Here is a 16368-nt window from a genome sequence, read left to right as displayed (position 1 = left end):
TTCCAGAAACAATGCTGAGTGTAAAGATCAGTTCTAAGATGCTCGAGACATATTTGATCAAAAGCTAAGAGCCACTATATTTTTTTTCAGAAAACATTTGAGTTTCCCCCGAAGAAGCCTCAAGTGGGTGAAACAAATGGTATTTGTAGGGATCAGGGATGAAATGGACAATGACAGAGAAATATTTTGACTATGTATTTATTAAAAATTCACTTAAGTTATTCTTGATAACATAATATGGAAAATCTGTAATTATTTGTTTATTTTCTTCTATGTAAGATTGTTAAAATCAGCATAAATAAAAAATTAAAAAAAAAATTCACTTATAATATTTTTTCTGTATGAGACCTATGAATTTTTTTAATCTACAGGACACTGGAATTTTGCAGGATCAAGTATCAAAATGCGTTATGGCATTAACGCATGCGATATTTATCGCAATGTACAGCGGGAATGCTAATTTTACAAATTTATTCAAAAGGGCGGGATTAGGGGTTTGGGTAGGATCAATGAAAATGAGGGACATTATCACAGCATGCGATAGTGTAATATACATATTTAACGCCGGAAATAACTGCAACTTTTTTCCTGGCGGAAACTGTGCAATATGCCCGAAAGGATGCTTTGAAGTATTATGATGCAATGGACATACACATGAAGGTCTATAGTATCAATAAGTTTTTTAAATACACTTTTGGGATGTAACGTCATGCACAGGAGGGACTGTAAACAATAAAATAACTTTAAGATGTATGAATGTTTTTGCCAGTGATGACTAAAACAACAAATTAGCCCGTATAACACAATCACATATGGTGGCGTGTTTATAGGGTTATAAACTGGCTTTCATCCTTTCTAGATAAAAATTAACAGTAAAAAAAAATCAAACAATATACAATGAACAAGCAGAGGGTTTCTTTTTCTGTAGCTGGCTTTGTGAACACATAGTTGGGAACTTTAAGTAATTTTCTTGTCAGAGAAAGGAAGGTTCAAGTCAGATTTTCCATGCTTTAAGATTGCAGTACCTTTAAATATGCTTTCTACCTCTGTTACAAAATGCTGGTATGAGTACAGCTGCAAATGTATAAATGATCCAGATGTTCCACGGATCTCTTTCTCCTGACGAAGCCCTTTTCAGGGTGAAACAAAGGACCCTTTGTCGAGAGTGGAGACAGCTATTATTTTAGCCTATAGAGCCACTGAAGAAGTTTCATTAGTCATTGCTTGTGAAGAGCTGTGACTTGCAGTTAAACAACTTTTATGGAAACGTTACCACATTAACAAGAAGAAACATTAATATAGTTCAAGCTTTTTGCAATGGACTATTGGATCATTGTCCTATTCAAATAGGGGCGGATTTTAAAAGGAGCGCGAATAGCCTACTTTTGTTTGCGCTCCAGGCGCAAACAAAAGTACGCTGGATTTTAGTAGATACGCGCGGAGCCGCGCGTATCTGCTAAAAACCTGGATTGGTGCGCGCAAGGCTATGGATTTTGTATAGCCGGCGCGCGCCGAGCCGCGCAGCCTACCCCCGTTCCCTCCAAGGCCGCTTCGAAATCGGAGCGGCCTCGGAGGGAACTTTCCTTTGCCCTCCCCTCACCTTCCCCTCCCTTCCCCTACCTAACCCACCCGCCCGGCCCTGTCTACACCCCCCCCTTACCTTTCTCCGGGGATTTATGCCTCCCGGAGGGAGGAGTAAATCCCCGCGCGCGAGCGGGCCTCCTGCGCGCCGGGCAGCGACCTGGGGGCGGGTACGGAGGGCGCGGCCACGCCCCCGGACCGCCCCGGGCCGTAGCCACGCCCCCGTTCCCGCCCCCAAAACGCTGCCGACACGCCCCCGAAACGCCGCGACGACCGGGCCCGCCCCCGACACGCCCCCGACACGCCCCCTCGGAGAACCCCGGGACTTACGCGAGTCCCGGGGCTCTGCGCGCGCCGGTAGGCCTATGTAAAATAGGCTTCCCGGCACGCAGGGCCCTGCTCGCGTAAATCCACCCGGTTTTGGGCGGATTTACGCGAGCAGGGCTCTTAAAATCCGCCCCATATCTTTCTGCCAGAGGATTATTTACGGACTGTTCTGCTCTTTAATTGTGATTTGTGATTCAATATATTAGGGATATAGTGTGAACTTTTTTAGCTTTATTAAAATACATTTTTCATGTCAAATTTTGAGCAATTTTTGTAATAATCTGATATACATATTGGGGTAGATTTTCAAAGGGTTACGCGCATTACCCCGAAAACCTGCTCCTGCACGAGCCGAGCCTATTTTGCATAGGCTCGGCGGCGCGCACAAGCCCCGGGACGCGCGTATATCCCGGGGCTTTGAAAAAGGGACAGGAAGGGGGCAGGGTTGTGGGCGTGGCGCCGATCTGGGGGCGGGACCCAGGGCCTCCGGCACAGTGGCTGCAGGCGTAAATAAGTAAAACAAGGTAGGGGGGGATTTAGATAGGGCTGGGGGGTGGGTTAGATAGGGGAAGGGAGGGGAAGGGAAGGTGGGGGGAGCGGAGAAAAGTTCCCTCCGAGGGAATGCATCCCGGCCTTCCCCAGTTCCCTCCCAGTCCGCTTCTTGATTGGACTCCAATCAAGGAGCGGACTGGGAGGGAACTGTCCTACCCCCCCTACTTAATGTCCCATCTCCTTCCCCTCTCCTCCCCACCCCCTAAATCTCACCTACCTTCTTTTTTTTTTTTTAAGTTGCTGCTCCTCTGGAGCAGAAGCAGCTTGCATCCGTCGGCCGACTGCCGGCGCCAGCTTCCCCAGCACAGCAGCAAATGGCCACTGTAATGGCCGCCTCCAACCCCACCCCTCCCCCTTTACGGGCCCCGGCATTTAATCACGTACCGGGGTTTACGCGCGTGGCTGAGCCTGTTTGAAAATTGGCCCGGCGCGCGCAAGGCCCCCGGAATTTATGCGCAGGGCCGAATTAAATTCTACCCGTAAGGCAGTTGAATATACTTAATAGTGTTCCTGATGTGAGTACATAAAGTAAATATAGAGGAATAGGATCACCTTACGGATTGGCACAAAAATAACAAAAAAATCTATTTATTCATTTTTCATAATTATATAAAATAGGACAATATAGAAAAGGACTGGCTAGCACCAGATGTTGAAAAGGGTAAAAGTCCAAAAAGAAATGATGACAGCATACTTTCCCTTTGAAAAATCGGTGCAAAGAACCCTCTGACCTTGTACCTATGTGGTCTGTTTGAAACATGCCACGTATCAGTCTCCTCTCATATCACAGTTTATATTTGCTATCCAGTAATATTTGAAAAACATTTCCAAAAAAGGAATTTTTGTTTGTTTTTTTTTTTTTTAAATTGCCCCTTTTTGTGGTTTTTCCATTTGGCCTCCTTTACATCTTCCTCTAAAGGCAACAGGAAGCGTAATTAGAGATGATTAAAAAAAAAAAAAGAAACAGAAATCAGCATGTAGCAATTCCTCTGACATGTTAAATATGGTAAAAGCAACTTCTAAAAGTTTTATGTCTTGTAAGATTCGAAGAGAGTTCTAACGATCTGCTTATTTAATTCATGTGTTACTGGTGTTGGCATGGTTTTCAATGAAATATTATGCAAAGCGGAGGCGCACAGCTCTGCCATATGGGAGCTGTCAGGGATAAAAATGGATTTTCAGACCTCAGGCTGAAAGAGGCACTTTGGTTTCTGCAGACTGGCACGCTTATCCTCCAGCAGGAAATGTGCCAGTTGCGCTGGTCTTTTGTGAAATCCCCCTCGGCCAACTCATCGAGACAAGCTCCAGAGGAAACACCTTTCCTTTGCCCACAGGCAACGCAAGGCAAAGCAAGGTGTCACAATCATGGCAAACAGCCTAACGCACAGCAGTTAACATGGAGGAGGCTGGAGACCAGGAATAGTAAATAACAGCTAGAATATGATCCCCTATGTTAGTGCATCAGTCTGTTGATTTCAAAAAATGTGCATACTGCAGAATGGATTACCTCAGCAATTGTAACAAGTTCTGGGGCCGATGTACAGTGCTAAGAAAAAAAATGCTTGCGAACCCTCTAGGAAGGACTATATTTTAGCCTAATTTACACTCTCATCTAAACCCTAAGAGAGAAAGAGAATCTCATTCAATAAATACTCAAACAAGGATATATTTTGATTATTCATTCAACAATAAGATTCAACAGTGAGTATCCTTGAGTAAATACATGCGTGAATGTGAACCTTTCATTGAATAACAGGTGGCACCTCCCTTAGCAGCAATAACTTCAATTAAACGATTCCTGTAATTCTTGACTAGCCTCTCACATTACCTGGAGGAATTTTGGCCCATTCTCCCCCACAGAACTGTTCCAAGCTCTGCTACACTGGAGAGCTTGATTGCATGAACAGCTCACTTCAAGTCTTGCCACATCATTTCAATAAGGCTTAGGTTGGGCGTCTGAATTGGCCAATAGGGATGATCACTACTACTATTATCACTACTGCTTAACATTGCTAGAGGGCTACTCAAAACAACACACAAGAGACGTTCCCTGCTCAACAGAGCAAACAATCTAATCAAGACAAATATACAGGTCAGCAGACAATTGTTAAAATTAGTTAATGAGGCTGAAGGAGGATCAACAGGCATTAAGGCGAGTTTTAAAAGCCCGACACGCACATTAATTAGGGGGTACGGGAATATGTCAAGCTATTGCGCACCGAGTAGATATTAAAAGCCGCCAAGATACACGCCATATTTCCCGGAGCAGCTCATCTCAAAAGTCTTCAAAATGGGGATGGAGCATGGGCGTGGTCTGGGTGGGGCATGGGCATTTCAGGGCGTGACCCTGAGATGCGCGCGTTCATAAGTACGTGATCTGACACACGCCAAAGTCCCCTGCCGCATTACTTTACTTCTGCTGTGGATGACATGCAAGTTAAAAAAAAAAATGAAGAAAAATAGGCAGATCTGCAGGTTTGGAGGACCTGTCCCTTGACTGGGCAAACTGGTGATGAACTGGGAATAGCGCAGGCACACGCCACTTTTAAAACCCTACGATTTATGCGGTAAAAGCAGCATTAGAGTGCATACGGGCACACTCACTTAAAACTGGGCACACGTGTGTGCAGCCAGGCTATTTTATAATATGCATGCATTTTCTAAGGATGCACGCACACCGACGCAATTACCAGTTAAACCAGTTAAATCCCACTTTGCCCAGTTACAGGATAGGACTTCCTAACCCCCCCCCCCCCCCCCCCCCCAGCTAACTATCCTCTCTTTTATCCTACCTGCCCCAACCCTTAAAACCCCACTGACTAACCTAGTTTTTTTTGTTTTATAACTTACACGCCATCTATAGCAGAAGTAAAGTTACACGGTAGTGGACTCTGGTGCGCACTTGTGCACATAAAGACTTAAGCGCTGGTTTCCATTTAAATTCCCGGAACACCCATGCCCTGCCAGACCACACCCCCCCCCCCTTTTTTTTTTGTGTGCATACTGGGAGATACACACATCCATGGACGCTTCTTAAAATACGTGTGACGCACACTGGCCCGAGAGACATGCATATCTCCCTGATTTGGCACACATAGGGCTTTTAAAATCTACCCCAAAATCTCTTCATCTTTAGCCATTCCGTAATGGATTTACTTGAATTTTTAGGGTCATTGCTTGAAGCAGGACCCACTTTTGGCTCAGTTTCAGCTCACGGATGGATGGCCTGATTAGTCTCCCCTTAAATTTTCTGATATAAAGCTGAATTCATGGTTCCATCAGTTATGGCAAGCCATCCAGATGCTGATGCACATCATGATACGTCCACCACCACCACATTTGACAGAATGAGGTTCTTACTCCGGAAGGTAGTGTTTGGTTTCCACCAAAGAAAAGGTTTATTATTGTGACTGAAAAGTTCAATTTTTGACTCGTCTGTTCAGAGAACATTATTCCAGAAGCCTTGTGGGTCATCCGCATACTGTTTGGCAAACTGAAGGTGGGCAGCAATGTTCTTTATAGAGAGCAGTGGTTCATTCCTAGCTTTTCTCCTATGAACATCATTCCTATTCAGTTTTTACCTGGTGGTTGATGCATGAATGCTCACATTAACCACAGCTAGAAAGACTTGTAGATGATTTTCCAGTTTGCTGTTGGGGTGACCTTGGCAGGACAACTGCTCATGGATGTAGTCACTGTATTCTTCGACTTTTCTCATTAGTATTCTGTCTGTCAGTGGATGGATGGAGCCCCTCTCTGGAGAGATGAGAATCAACTACTCTTTCTTGTAGGTTCTCTGAAATTTCTTTTGATCATGGCATAATAAGTTCCCATTAATTTTTAAGATGAAGACCAAACTCAAAGTCTTTTAGATCTTTATACAGTCGGGATGCCCAATATAAGTTGTGCAGATTTATTCTATAGGGTGATTTATTTATTATCTAATTATTTAAGCACCAGGTTCTAATGAGCCAATTAACTGTGCTAAGGAACTAGGGGTTCATTTACTATTCCACACACACAGTGCTTCTGAATTAGTCTTATTGCTCCTATTTTTTACATTATTGTGTCTCAAGAAAGATGAAATTGCTTCATTTATTTGTATAAGAAAAGACTGATTTCATTCAAGCAAAGGTATTATGGTAAAAACTTGTAATTCTCATTATTATACTTAGGGATAACAAACTTTCTCTGAACACTGTACTAAAGTGTGCTATCAGCCATTAATGTGTCTATGGTGCACATTAACAGCCAGTGTTAATGAAATACAAATGATGCATGAGTTACTACAAAAGTACGCATGGTATTGCAAAAACTGAATTATACCTCCCTGAAGTGTACTTAGGTTTTTTCACTAATGCATCCGCAAAACATTTTGCACACATACTTACTTTTACACTGCGCTAATAAGTAATGATCTGCTTTGCATAGCTTTCCATCCCTACCTTATTAGCACAGATTTGGCATTAAGAATATCGCAAACTACTTTGCATGTGTTAATGCAATGAATGCGTGTTAACCATTTGTGATAGCATTAACGCACTTTAGTACATTGACCCTTTTTATTACTAAACAATTGTCTACAATTTGTGTTAAAATATTCCAGGGCAAAGGTATTTATTTTTATAGAATTAGAGAACAAAAAAAAATGGTAACTGAGAATTCTGATTTCAGCTGCGGCTTCAGTTTCCAGGTTTAATCAGCTTCTCCTTGTCTGACTGAGCTTTTGAAGCAATGTACTGCTGGAGATGTTCCATTTCTGAAAGAGAATAACGTATTTGCCCAGATCCTGCATTTATTAGCTTAATTCTTTTCCCGAACCTTCAGCAAGTCATTTCTTTGACATTTTCTCACGCAGGTGAAGATTTAAAGGGGTTTATAATTTTCACCATAAGAAAATGACAATACTGATAATTCCATTAACCTAATGGACTCGATATGAACTGGCAAGCTGCTTCTCTTCCTCCTCCAGACTCACCTATCTTTTTCTTTATCCACCATGCAGTATCTAAAATACTGAAAGGCATGCGTTCACTCCATTCAATATAACCATCAGAAATGTATGAATATAAATTAAAGTGAAAATGAACCAGAGGGATTTCAAATGGATGCGATTGCTGCTCTCCAGAGCCATTCATGTGACAAATTTTATAGCTTTACTTTTGTAAACTATCCAGAGAAAATATAATGACCTGCCATAGGCATACAACCCTTCAAAGATGCAAAATGAAGGATGTTAGGTATAAGGGACTTCTATGAACAGACTCTTGAGGATAGAACTCATGATTAAGATTTTAAAACTTCAGAATGTGTTTCAAATATAAGTGTTTAAAAGGCCCAGTAATGTTCTGAGGAACATGAAATATCCCCCAAATTAATGCAAGCTTATGTATCTGTGATACATAGTAACTTGAATACTGTGTACAATTCTGGTCGCCGCATCTCAAAAAAGATATAGTTGTGATGGAGAAGGTACAGAGAAGGGCAACCAAAATGATAAAGGGGATGGAACAGCTCCCCAATGAGGAAAGGCTGAAGAGGTTAGGGCTGTTCAGCTTGGAGAAGAGACGGCTGAGGGGGGATATGATAGAGGTCTTTAAGATCATGAGAGATCTTGAATGAGTAGATGTGAATCGGGTATTTACACTTTCGAATAATAGAAGGACTAGGGGGCATTCCATGAAGTTAGAAAGTAGCACATTTAAGAGTAATCGGAGAAAATTCTTTTTCACTCAACGCACAATAAAGCTCTGGAATTTGTTGCCAGAGGATGTGGTTAGTGCAGTTAGTGTAGCTGGGTTCAAAAAAGGTTTGGATAAGTTCTTGGAAGAGAAGTCCATTAATGGCTATTAATCAAGTTTACTTAGGGAATAGCCACTGCTATTAATTGCATCAGTAGCATGGGATCTTCTTAGTGTTTGGGTAATTGCCAGGTTCTTGTGGCCTGGTTTTGGCCTCTGTTGGAAACAGGATGTTGGGCTTGATGGACCCTTGGTCTGACCCAGCATGGCAATTTCTTATGTTCTTATGTTCTACCTTGGAGGAAAGCCTGTGTAAGCAGAGGGAAGGTGAGAATTAAGCCCATAGTTGCATCAGGCTGGCCTTCATCATCATGAGTTAAAACTGAATTTGTGCCCTATTACTTTCATTGACATAATCAGCTTTAGGGAGATAGAGGTGAATGATTAGGACTTGATACAAACAAGCTTCTATTGAAAGGAGCTCCAATCTGCAGATCTGTATATAACACTGCTAGAAGGTTTCCTGTTTGTGAAAAGTCCTCTAAATTTCAGCTGTCTCCCCATTCTGTAAAGTTAATAGTGGTGAAGCAGACACAATTTTCCCTCTATAGGCTATAACATTGTTTGTGGCTGGGACACACACATATCTCTAGCACAGCTCTGATGTGTTGTGCCCATTACAGCAAGGACATTCATGGGAGCTGGGTACAGAATGGTGACCCAATTAAACAGGAGCTACACTGAAACAACTGTAAGGGTAGACGAGTCGATGGTAGAGGTTAGAGGAAAGAGCTGCATGCCTAGCTATATGCTATATTCCTCTGTATATGGGAATAAAAATGATATGAACAACCTCAATGCAGTAATAGTTCTACACACCTGATATTGTTATAGTGATGTAAAACGTATGTAGGTAATCGATTGTAATCTTGGATTATTGAATATTATTTGTGCATACAGATGTTTTTATATGGTTGGTGTGTGATTGATGGATGAATGTGCGAGTTTAGATTTTAAATGTTTAGATAGGTAAATACCTTGTGATTTCTAATAAATGATTAATTATAATTTACATGTATGTGGTCTCTCTGTGATGTGATATGGTTATGTGATATCAGAGAGTTTAGTTAAAAAGGCATTTCCCTCTGTAAAATTACCTAAATCAATAGTAGTAGCTCTGGTTGTGAGATCTTAAGTTTAAATGGGTGATAAAGAGGAGGACCATGCTTCCCTGAAGCAGAAGAAACATCCTCAAAACATCTGGACAAACACTGTGGATCCCTAAAGGCTAAGGGGTAGATTTTCAAAAACCGCGAATTGGCCTACTTTTGCTGGCGCATCAGGCGCAAGCAAAAGTAAGCTGGATTTTAGTAGATACGCGCGGAGCCGCGCGTATCTGCTAAAAACCTGGATCGGCGCGCGCAAGGCTATTGATTTTGTATAGCCGGCGCGCACCGAGCCGCGCAGCCTACCCCCGTTCCCTCCGAGGCCGCTCCGAAATCGGAGCGGCCTCGGAGGGAACTTCCTTTTGCCCTCCCCTCACCTTCCCCTCCCTTCCCCTACCTAACCCACCCACCCGGCCCTGTCTAAGCTCCCCCCTTACCTTTGTCGGGGGATTTACGCCAGCGGGCCTCTTGCGCGCCGGGACGCGACCTGGGGGCGGGTACGGAGGGCGCAGCCATGCCCCCGGACCGCCCCGGGCCGTAGCCACGCCCCCGGACCCGCCCCCAAAATGCTCCCGACACGCCCCGAAAACGCCGCGCGGTTCGGGCCCGCCCCCGACACGCCCCCTCCAAAAACCCCGGGACTTACGCGAGTCCCAGGGCTCTGCGCGCGCCGGTAGGCCTATGTAAAATAGGCTTACCGGCGCGCAGGGCCCTGCACGCCTAAATCCGCCCGGATTTGGGCGGATTTAGGCGAGCAGGGCTCTTAAAATCCGCCCCTAAGGGTAGTAACTGTTCGGTGCACTCATGATGATTACTACCCTTAACCAATAAGCCTTGATGCTTTTGACATGGACAGACTGGGAGTGGGGTGAAGGGTCCCTTGCTCCCAGCAAACTAATTTAAAGGTATTGGGGGGATTGGGAGGGTCAGGGGAAAGGGATGGGGGCACTGCCATATAGTAAACACTTGCAGGTGGGAGGGAAAGGAGCGCACAGTCTGCTTTGATAATTTCTGCTACACCTGGATGAGGGGGAGGAGTTATTTATATTTTAAGAAGTTGGGGAATAAGGAGGGCCTTTATTGGTTTTCATGTTTTATAGTTATCTGGCCCCGTGGGGCTGGATAATGTGCTTGTTACCCGGATATCTTTAAAGATGTCCGGTTAAGTATGGGAAAATATTTAGTAAATGCTATAAGAGGTGGAAAATCACTTGTCCAAGACAGTACGAAATAAAGGTGGGATTTAGCCCTGAGTCTCCATGCATACAGGTTCAGGCTCCAGCTCCCGCAATGCCAACTTTCTACTCTATGTTATTAATTATGCTTTTGTGATACCAAAAGATGAATTTTCAAAGGGATTTTGTGAGACAAATAGCAGATATGTGCATAAGTAGCCTGCTATTTTATAAATGTTGAGCGTAGTTTGGGTTTTCACATGTACATTTTAACAGGGACAAAAAGGGGCAGTCTGGGGCAGGTTTCAGAAGTACGCACAGTAGTTGTTATTCAGTAAGAGATATACATACATTATTGTACTCATTTGTACACATTTACACCTGCTAATTGACTAGCACCAAGTGTAATCAGACATCTGTTGCCTGCAGTTTTTGGGCTGGAGGCCTGGGTGAAGTGGTAGGGGATCAGGATGAACTACATAGAAACATAGAAATGACGGCAGAAGAAGACCAAATGGCCCATCCAGTCTGCCCAGCAAGCTTCACACACTTTTTTCTCTCATACTTATCTGTTTCTCTTAGCTCTTGTTTCTATTTCCCTTCCACCCCCACCATTAATGTAGAAAGCAATGATGGAGCTGCATCCAAGTGAAATATCTAGCTTGATTAGTTAGGGGTAGTAGGGGTAGTAACCGCCGCAATAAGCAAGCTACACCCATGCTTGTTTTACTCAGACTATGTTATACAGCCCTTATTGGTTGTTTATCTTCTCCCCTGCCGTTGAAGCAGGGAGCTATGCTGGATATGCTTGAGGTATCAGTTTTTTCTTCTCCCCTGCCGTTGAAGCAGAGAGCTATGCTGGATATGCATCGAAAGTGAAGTATCAGGCACATTTGGTTTGGGGTAGTAACCGCCGTAACAAGCCAGCTACTCCCCGCTTTGTGAGTGTGAACCCTTTTTTCTTCTCCCCTGCCGTTGAAGCAGAGAGCTCTGCTGGATAAAAGTTTTTAAATAAATAAATAAATAAATAAATAGTATCAGTTTTTTCTTCTCCCCTGCCGTTGAAGCAGAGAACTATGCTGGATATGCATAGAAATTGAAGTAACAGGCTTATTTGGTTTGGGGTAGTAACCGCCGTAACAAGCCAGCTACTCCCCCCTTTGTGAGTGCAGATCCTTTATTCCACATTTCCTCTTGCTGTTGAAGCTTAGAGCGATGTTGGAGTCACAGTAAGCATGTGTACGTTTATTGAATAAGGGTATTGTCTCCAGGCAGTAGCCATCATTCTGGCGAGTCACCCACTCTTCATTGGCGGCCTCTTGACTTTATGGATCCACAGTGTTTATCCCACGCCCCTTTGAAGTCCTTCACAGTTCTGGTCTTCACCACATCCTCCGGATGCAGAGTCGGGGTGAACTGGAGAAGGACTGGGTAAACTGGTGATTCCAAGTATATGTGCAAGTGGCTATTTTAAAAACAGTATTTGTGTATACTTTATATAATACCCACCTCCACGTTTAATTCTGGGTGTTTATTCACATCTGTATCACAATTATTTCACACATTACATTACATATTCACCTATATGTTTATAAAATGGGTAGAGAAAGCATGCATTTTCCTGTATTTGGAAATATATGTGCATATTAAAGCATACGCATGTACTTTCAAAGCTAAAATATGCAGCTCCTGTGCACAAGTCATAAAATGCTAAAATTAATCTCCACCCATTTACACGTGCAAATGCTGTACCATGGATAGGTCTGAAAGTTGGGCTCCCTCTGTAATTTTGCATTTTTACTCTACCCATTATACTCTGAAAAGTTGTGAGCAGCATGCTACAGACATTTGATGTATTTAATCATCTAAAAAGCTTGGACTTAGAATATGCAGCTTTTGGGTGCATAACAGGGAAATTGCATCCCACTGAGCTAAAGGAGGAATTTCACCATCTGGACACACACATGGAACCTTTCAAAAGGTTTCATACATATTAACGGCCTTTTCAAAATTGCTACATTATATGCTACTTTTGAGCACATGACTCCTTTGAAATGTCACTCCAGAGTGGGTCATTTCTCTCCCCTTGTGGTTCTACCAATGCACACTTTGCAGCTATCACATGAACTGATACTCATTCTCTGTAGAGTGAAAGAAAAGTTGTCTATTAGAACAGAGGGCAGACCTGAAAAAAAAAAAACAAAGAAAATACGGGCAAAGGCAAAAGGAGAACCAACTGATCTCCTTCAAGGGGCTGCACGGATCTGGCACTAGGGTGCAGGCCATTATAAAAAGCCTTCCAATACTGCTGAATGACAACTGCTCAGAAACCAGACAGATCATTTCATAATGTGACAAATAAAAAAAAAGGAATAAATGTATGAAAATAACTGTTTATGCAATTATTTATTTGAAGGAAACCTTCCCATGCCATGATTTACACAAAACTATACTCGCTGCACATTCCTCACACAAGCAGGAATAGAAGTCTAAAAATACATTAATTCTTAATTTTTTTTTTTGCTACAGGGTGAAATATATTGGATGGACATATCTTCCAGGCACTGTTCTTCCACAACTTTCCCCAAACAGAAAACGGCATTGTACAGATTAAAAAACAAAAAAACACCCTAATGAGAAGCCCCATTTGGATTTCACCATAGACTAGCTCTCCAATGGTTAATTCTGTTGTCTATGTGTTGCTTCCGTCAGGCTCAGACGACTTCGCCCGACATGCCTCACCTTTCTCTCAGCTTTCTCCACCAGCCTCGAGAGTATGGCGTCCGTGGCGACTCCTTGCCGCACCCTCTGGCTTCCCCGGAGCGGCTGTGGCGCAGCGTTCGGCCTCCTAGGGCGCGCACGCATGCGCGTCCCTACCTTTGTAGCAGTGTTGGCGCAAACCTCGGGGGCGTCCCCCTCGAGTGACATCATTGCTTCCGCATATTTAAGGTTGCCCATTTGCTGACTCTCGCCGAGTTAGCAAGGATCGGTATGCCCCGGTCTGAAGCTGCTCTGCCGCTTCTATCCACTGGAAGCCACCTTCACCCTTCGGGGTTTTCTAACCTGGGTACCCGCTCCTCAGGGGCCCTCTGCTTATTTACAGGTGCCTATCCTGATACAGGTACTCGCTCCTCGAGGGCCTGTGTGTCTATCCTGGTGCCTGCTCCATTCTTCAACCTGCTGGAAATCCATCTATCAGCTACAGAGAATGAGTACAACTACCAGTCTGTCCCTCATCAGTTCCTCGCTACCTCTCTGCATCAGGCCCTACACCACCATTGTGGAACGGGTCTCCTCTGCCGAGGACCACGAACTGCTAACACCTATCTTCTCTACTGCTCATTGGGATTCTCTCTACTCAGCTACGGGAGTGTGTTTAACATCTGCCAGTCTGTCTCTCCTACAGTGCCTTATTGGACATCTGCATCAGGGCCTTACACCACCATTGTGGGACGGGTCTCCCTCGCCAAGGATTACAGACTGCTACCAGCTAACCCTCTCTCTACTGCCACCACTGGTGGTCATCCTAGCTGTACAATAAAAGAACCTCTCTCTGTGTTTGTGCTATTGAGTCTAGCCCGGTGCATCAGTCTCCCTACGGGGCTCCTCCCCGTAGGAGATAACATCACTGTTGCCCCTGAGAATCCACCAAACACCTCGATATCATAACACTATGCAAACAGGACATGAGGCCCTGCTCTTCTGAGCCTCGGGAAGAGGCCACCCTGCATTATGAGGGGGAAGATCGCTGCAGGTACTTGGTATGGTTATCTAGCAGCTGAGACATATACATAGAAACATAGAAGTGACGGCAGAAGAAGACCATATGGCCCATCCAGTCTGCCCAGCAAGCTTTCACACTTATTTTTCTCATACTTATCTGTTACTCTGACCGCTGAGGTCAGGGCCCTTATTGATAACTTTTTGGTTCTAATTTTCCTTCCACCCCTGCCATTGATGTAGAGAGCAGTGCTGGAGCTGCATAAAGGTGAAGTATCAAGCCTAATTGGTTAGGGGTAGTAACCGCCGCAATAAGCAAGCTACTCCCACGCTTGTTTGTTTTCCCAGACTATGCAATTCAATCCTAGTTGGTAGTTGTTTGAATGTAAATCCTCTTATCTTCATTCCCCCCTGCCACTGTATATGTATTCAAAGTGAAGTATCAGACAGACATAGACTGAGATACACCTTTCACACAAAGACTCAGCAGAGTGACAAAATATGGACTGAAACTTAAGGAGATGAGATTGAACTCCTCCTGAATCTTTTATCTCCTCCTTTATTTATATATATTAAAAAAAAGCATCACATGAAGCTCAGTAGCATTTTGTTCTTTTTGGACTGGACATCATTGTAAGAGAAACCTACCTCTTCCAAATGAACAAGGAAAGTAATGTTGTGTCCCAGTTCTGCTGACAATTTGCCATGACCAGTGGCAAGCTGGAGCCCATGGGGAGCCTTGCCAGGACACTGCTGGGGCTTTGCTGAATATTGTTCTCTCAGGCCATCCGTGCAGTTATTAGTCACAATCTTTCTGTATCTGTAGAAGACCAACATAAACACTTGGACTGTGTAGGAAAGAGCCCTGGGGAACATTATCAATGATAACGATATGATGCTTGCTGCACAGAGCACAGCAACACACCATATTTCGACTGCATCCAAAATTCCTATGAATAAAGCCATGAAGTTTGTAGTTCTCTAAGAGCAAAAGTACATAAGATTTGCTAAAATGGGTCAGACCAAAGGTCCAGCAAGCCCAGTATCTTGTTTCCAACAGTGGCCAAACCAGCTCACAGGTATCTGGCAGGATCCCAAAAAGTAAATAGTTTCCATGCTGCTTATCCCAGGAATAAGAACTGGATTTTCCCAAGTCTACCTTAATGATGGTTTATGGATTATACAATGATAAGGATCTTCACAGACCTTATGTGTAATACAACAACCAATTTTGCTTGCTACTTGGTTTCAAAGGGAGAGGATGAGGGAAGAGGGAGAATTTAGGGGCTGGAGTCTGCAGTCAGAGACAGCAGAGGACTGGGAGAGAGAGGATCCTGTGGCCTATACAGGACTGGAGCGCGTAGTCACTGGCAGCAGGGGGAGAGCTGTAGCCTGTATGGAGAGTTGGTCACAGCCAGGAGCCAGCAGTACTGGCCCACGCAGGGAAAAAACAAGTATAAGTTGCAGTGTTGGTCCTTAAGGATTGGAGAAGTATGACTGTGGCAGTAACAGAAACCAAGGCCTGGTTGAGGTGAGGACAGTCAGACGTAGAGAGAGGAAAACAGAGCAGGAGGGGGTATTTTTGACAGGGATAGCTGAAAAAATGAGAAGTGAAACATGATCCACCCTTGACTCTCTCACAAAAGCTTATTTTGCATGCCCAGCTCAATATCTCACCAGCCACCACTGTGTGTGTGTTTGCTCTCTGATTTACAGGTCACAATATTTTTTTTCCTAGTCAAAATCAAGTCTAGATCCTCTTGGTCCCCTGTATTTTGAATATGTCCTAGTCTGGCTGTATAATTTTCTTCAATTATTTTGTCACAGTAACATATCCCACTCTTTATCTGCCACTTTAGTTCATCAGTAACCAAATTCAATCATTTTCACTATTATTATTATTATTATAATGGAGCAATTCAGTCAATTCCTCAATCATTTCTTTTACTTATTTCTGAAAATACAGCTCCTAGTGCCCCACAGCACTCAATATCACTGCAATTTATACCTGGTATCTCTGCTAATATATTTCATTTGGTGCCTGAGTAATAAAGGAGTGTTCAGTACAGATATTGCAGTGCCGTTCTGTTATCACTATAAGGCTGG

At 43.7% G+C, this 16368-nt stretch overlaps 1 protein-coding gene across 1 annotated transcript in view; it reads right to left on the bottom strand.

The window, feature by feature from the left end:
* The window catches only part of SORCS3 (sortilin related VPS10 domain containing receptor 3), a 1039444-nt gene that overhangs the window by 139837 nt on the left and 883239 nt on the right, over positions 1–16368 (bottom strand). Inside the window, exon 19 of the mRNA XM_029610742.1 lies at positions 14911–15082. Coding sequence (XP_029466602.1) covers positions 14911–15082 — 172 coding nt within the window. The remainder of the gene's footprint in view (positions 1–14910; positions 15083–16368) is intronic.

Source organism: Rhinatrema bivittatum, chromosome 7, assembly GCF_901001135.1.
Source record: "Rhinatrema bivittatum chromosome 7, aRhiBiv1.1, whole genome shotgun sequence".
In the NCBI taxonomy this organism is placed as follows: Eukaryota; Metazoa; Chordata; class Amphibia; order Gymnophiona; family Rhinatrematidae; genus Rhinatrema; species Rhinatrema bivittatum.
The sequence above is the reverse complement of the archived record's forward strand: the minus strand, read 5'-3'. Positions and strand labels throughout refer to the sequence as shown.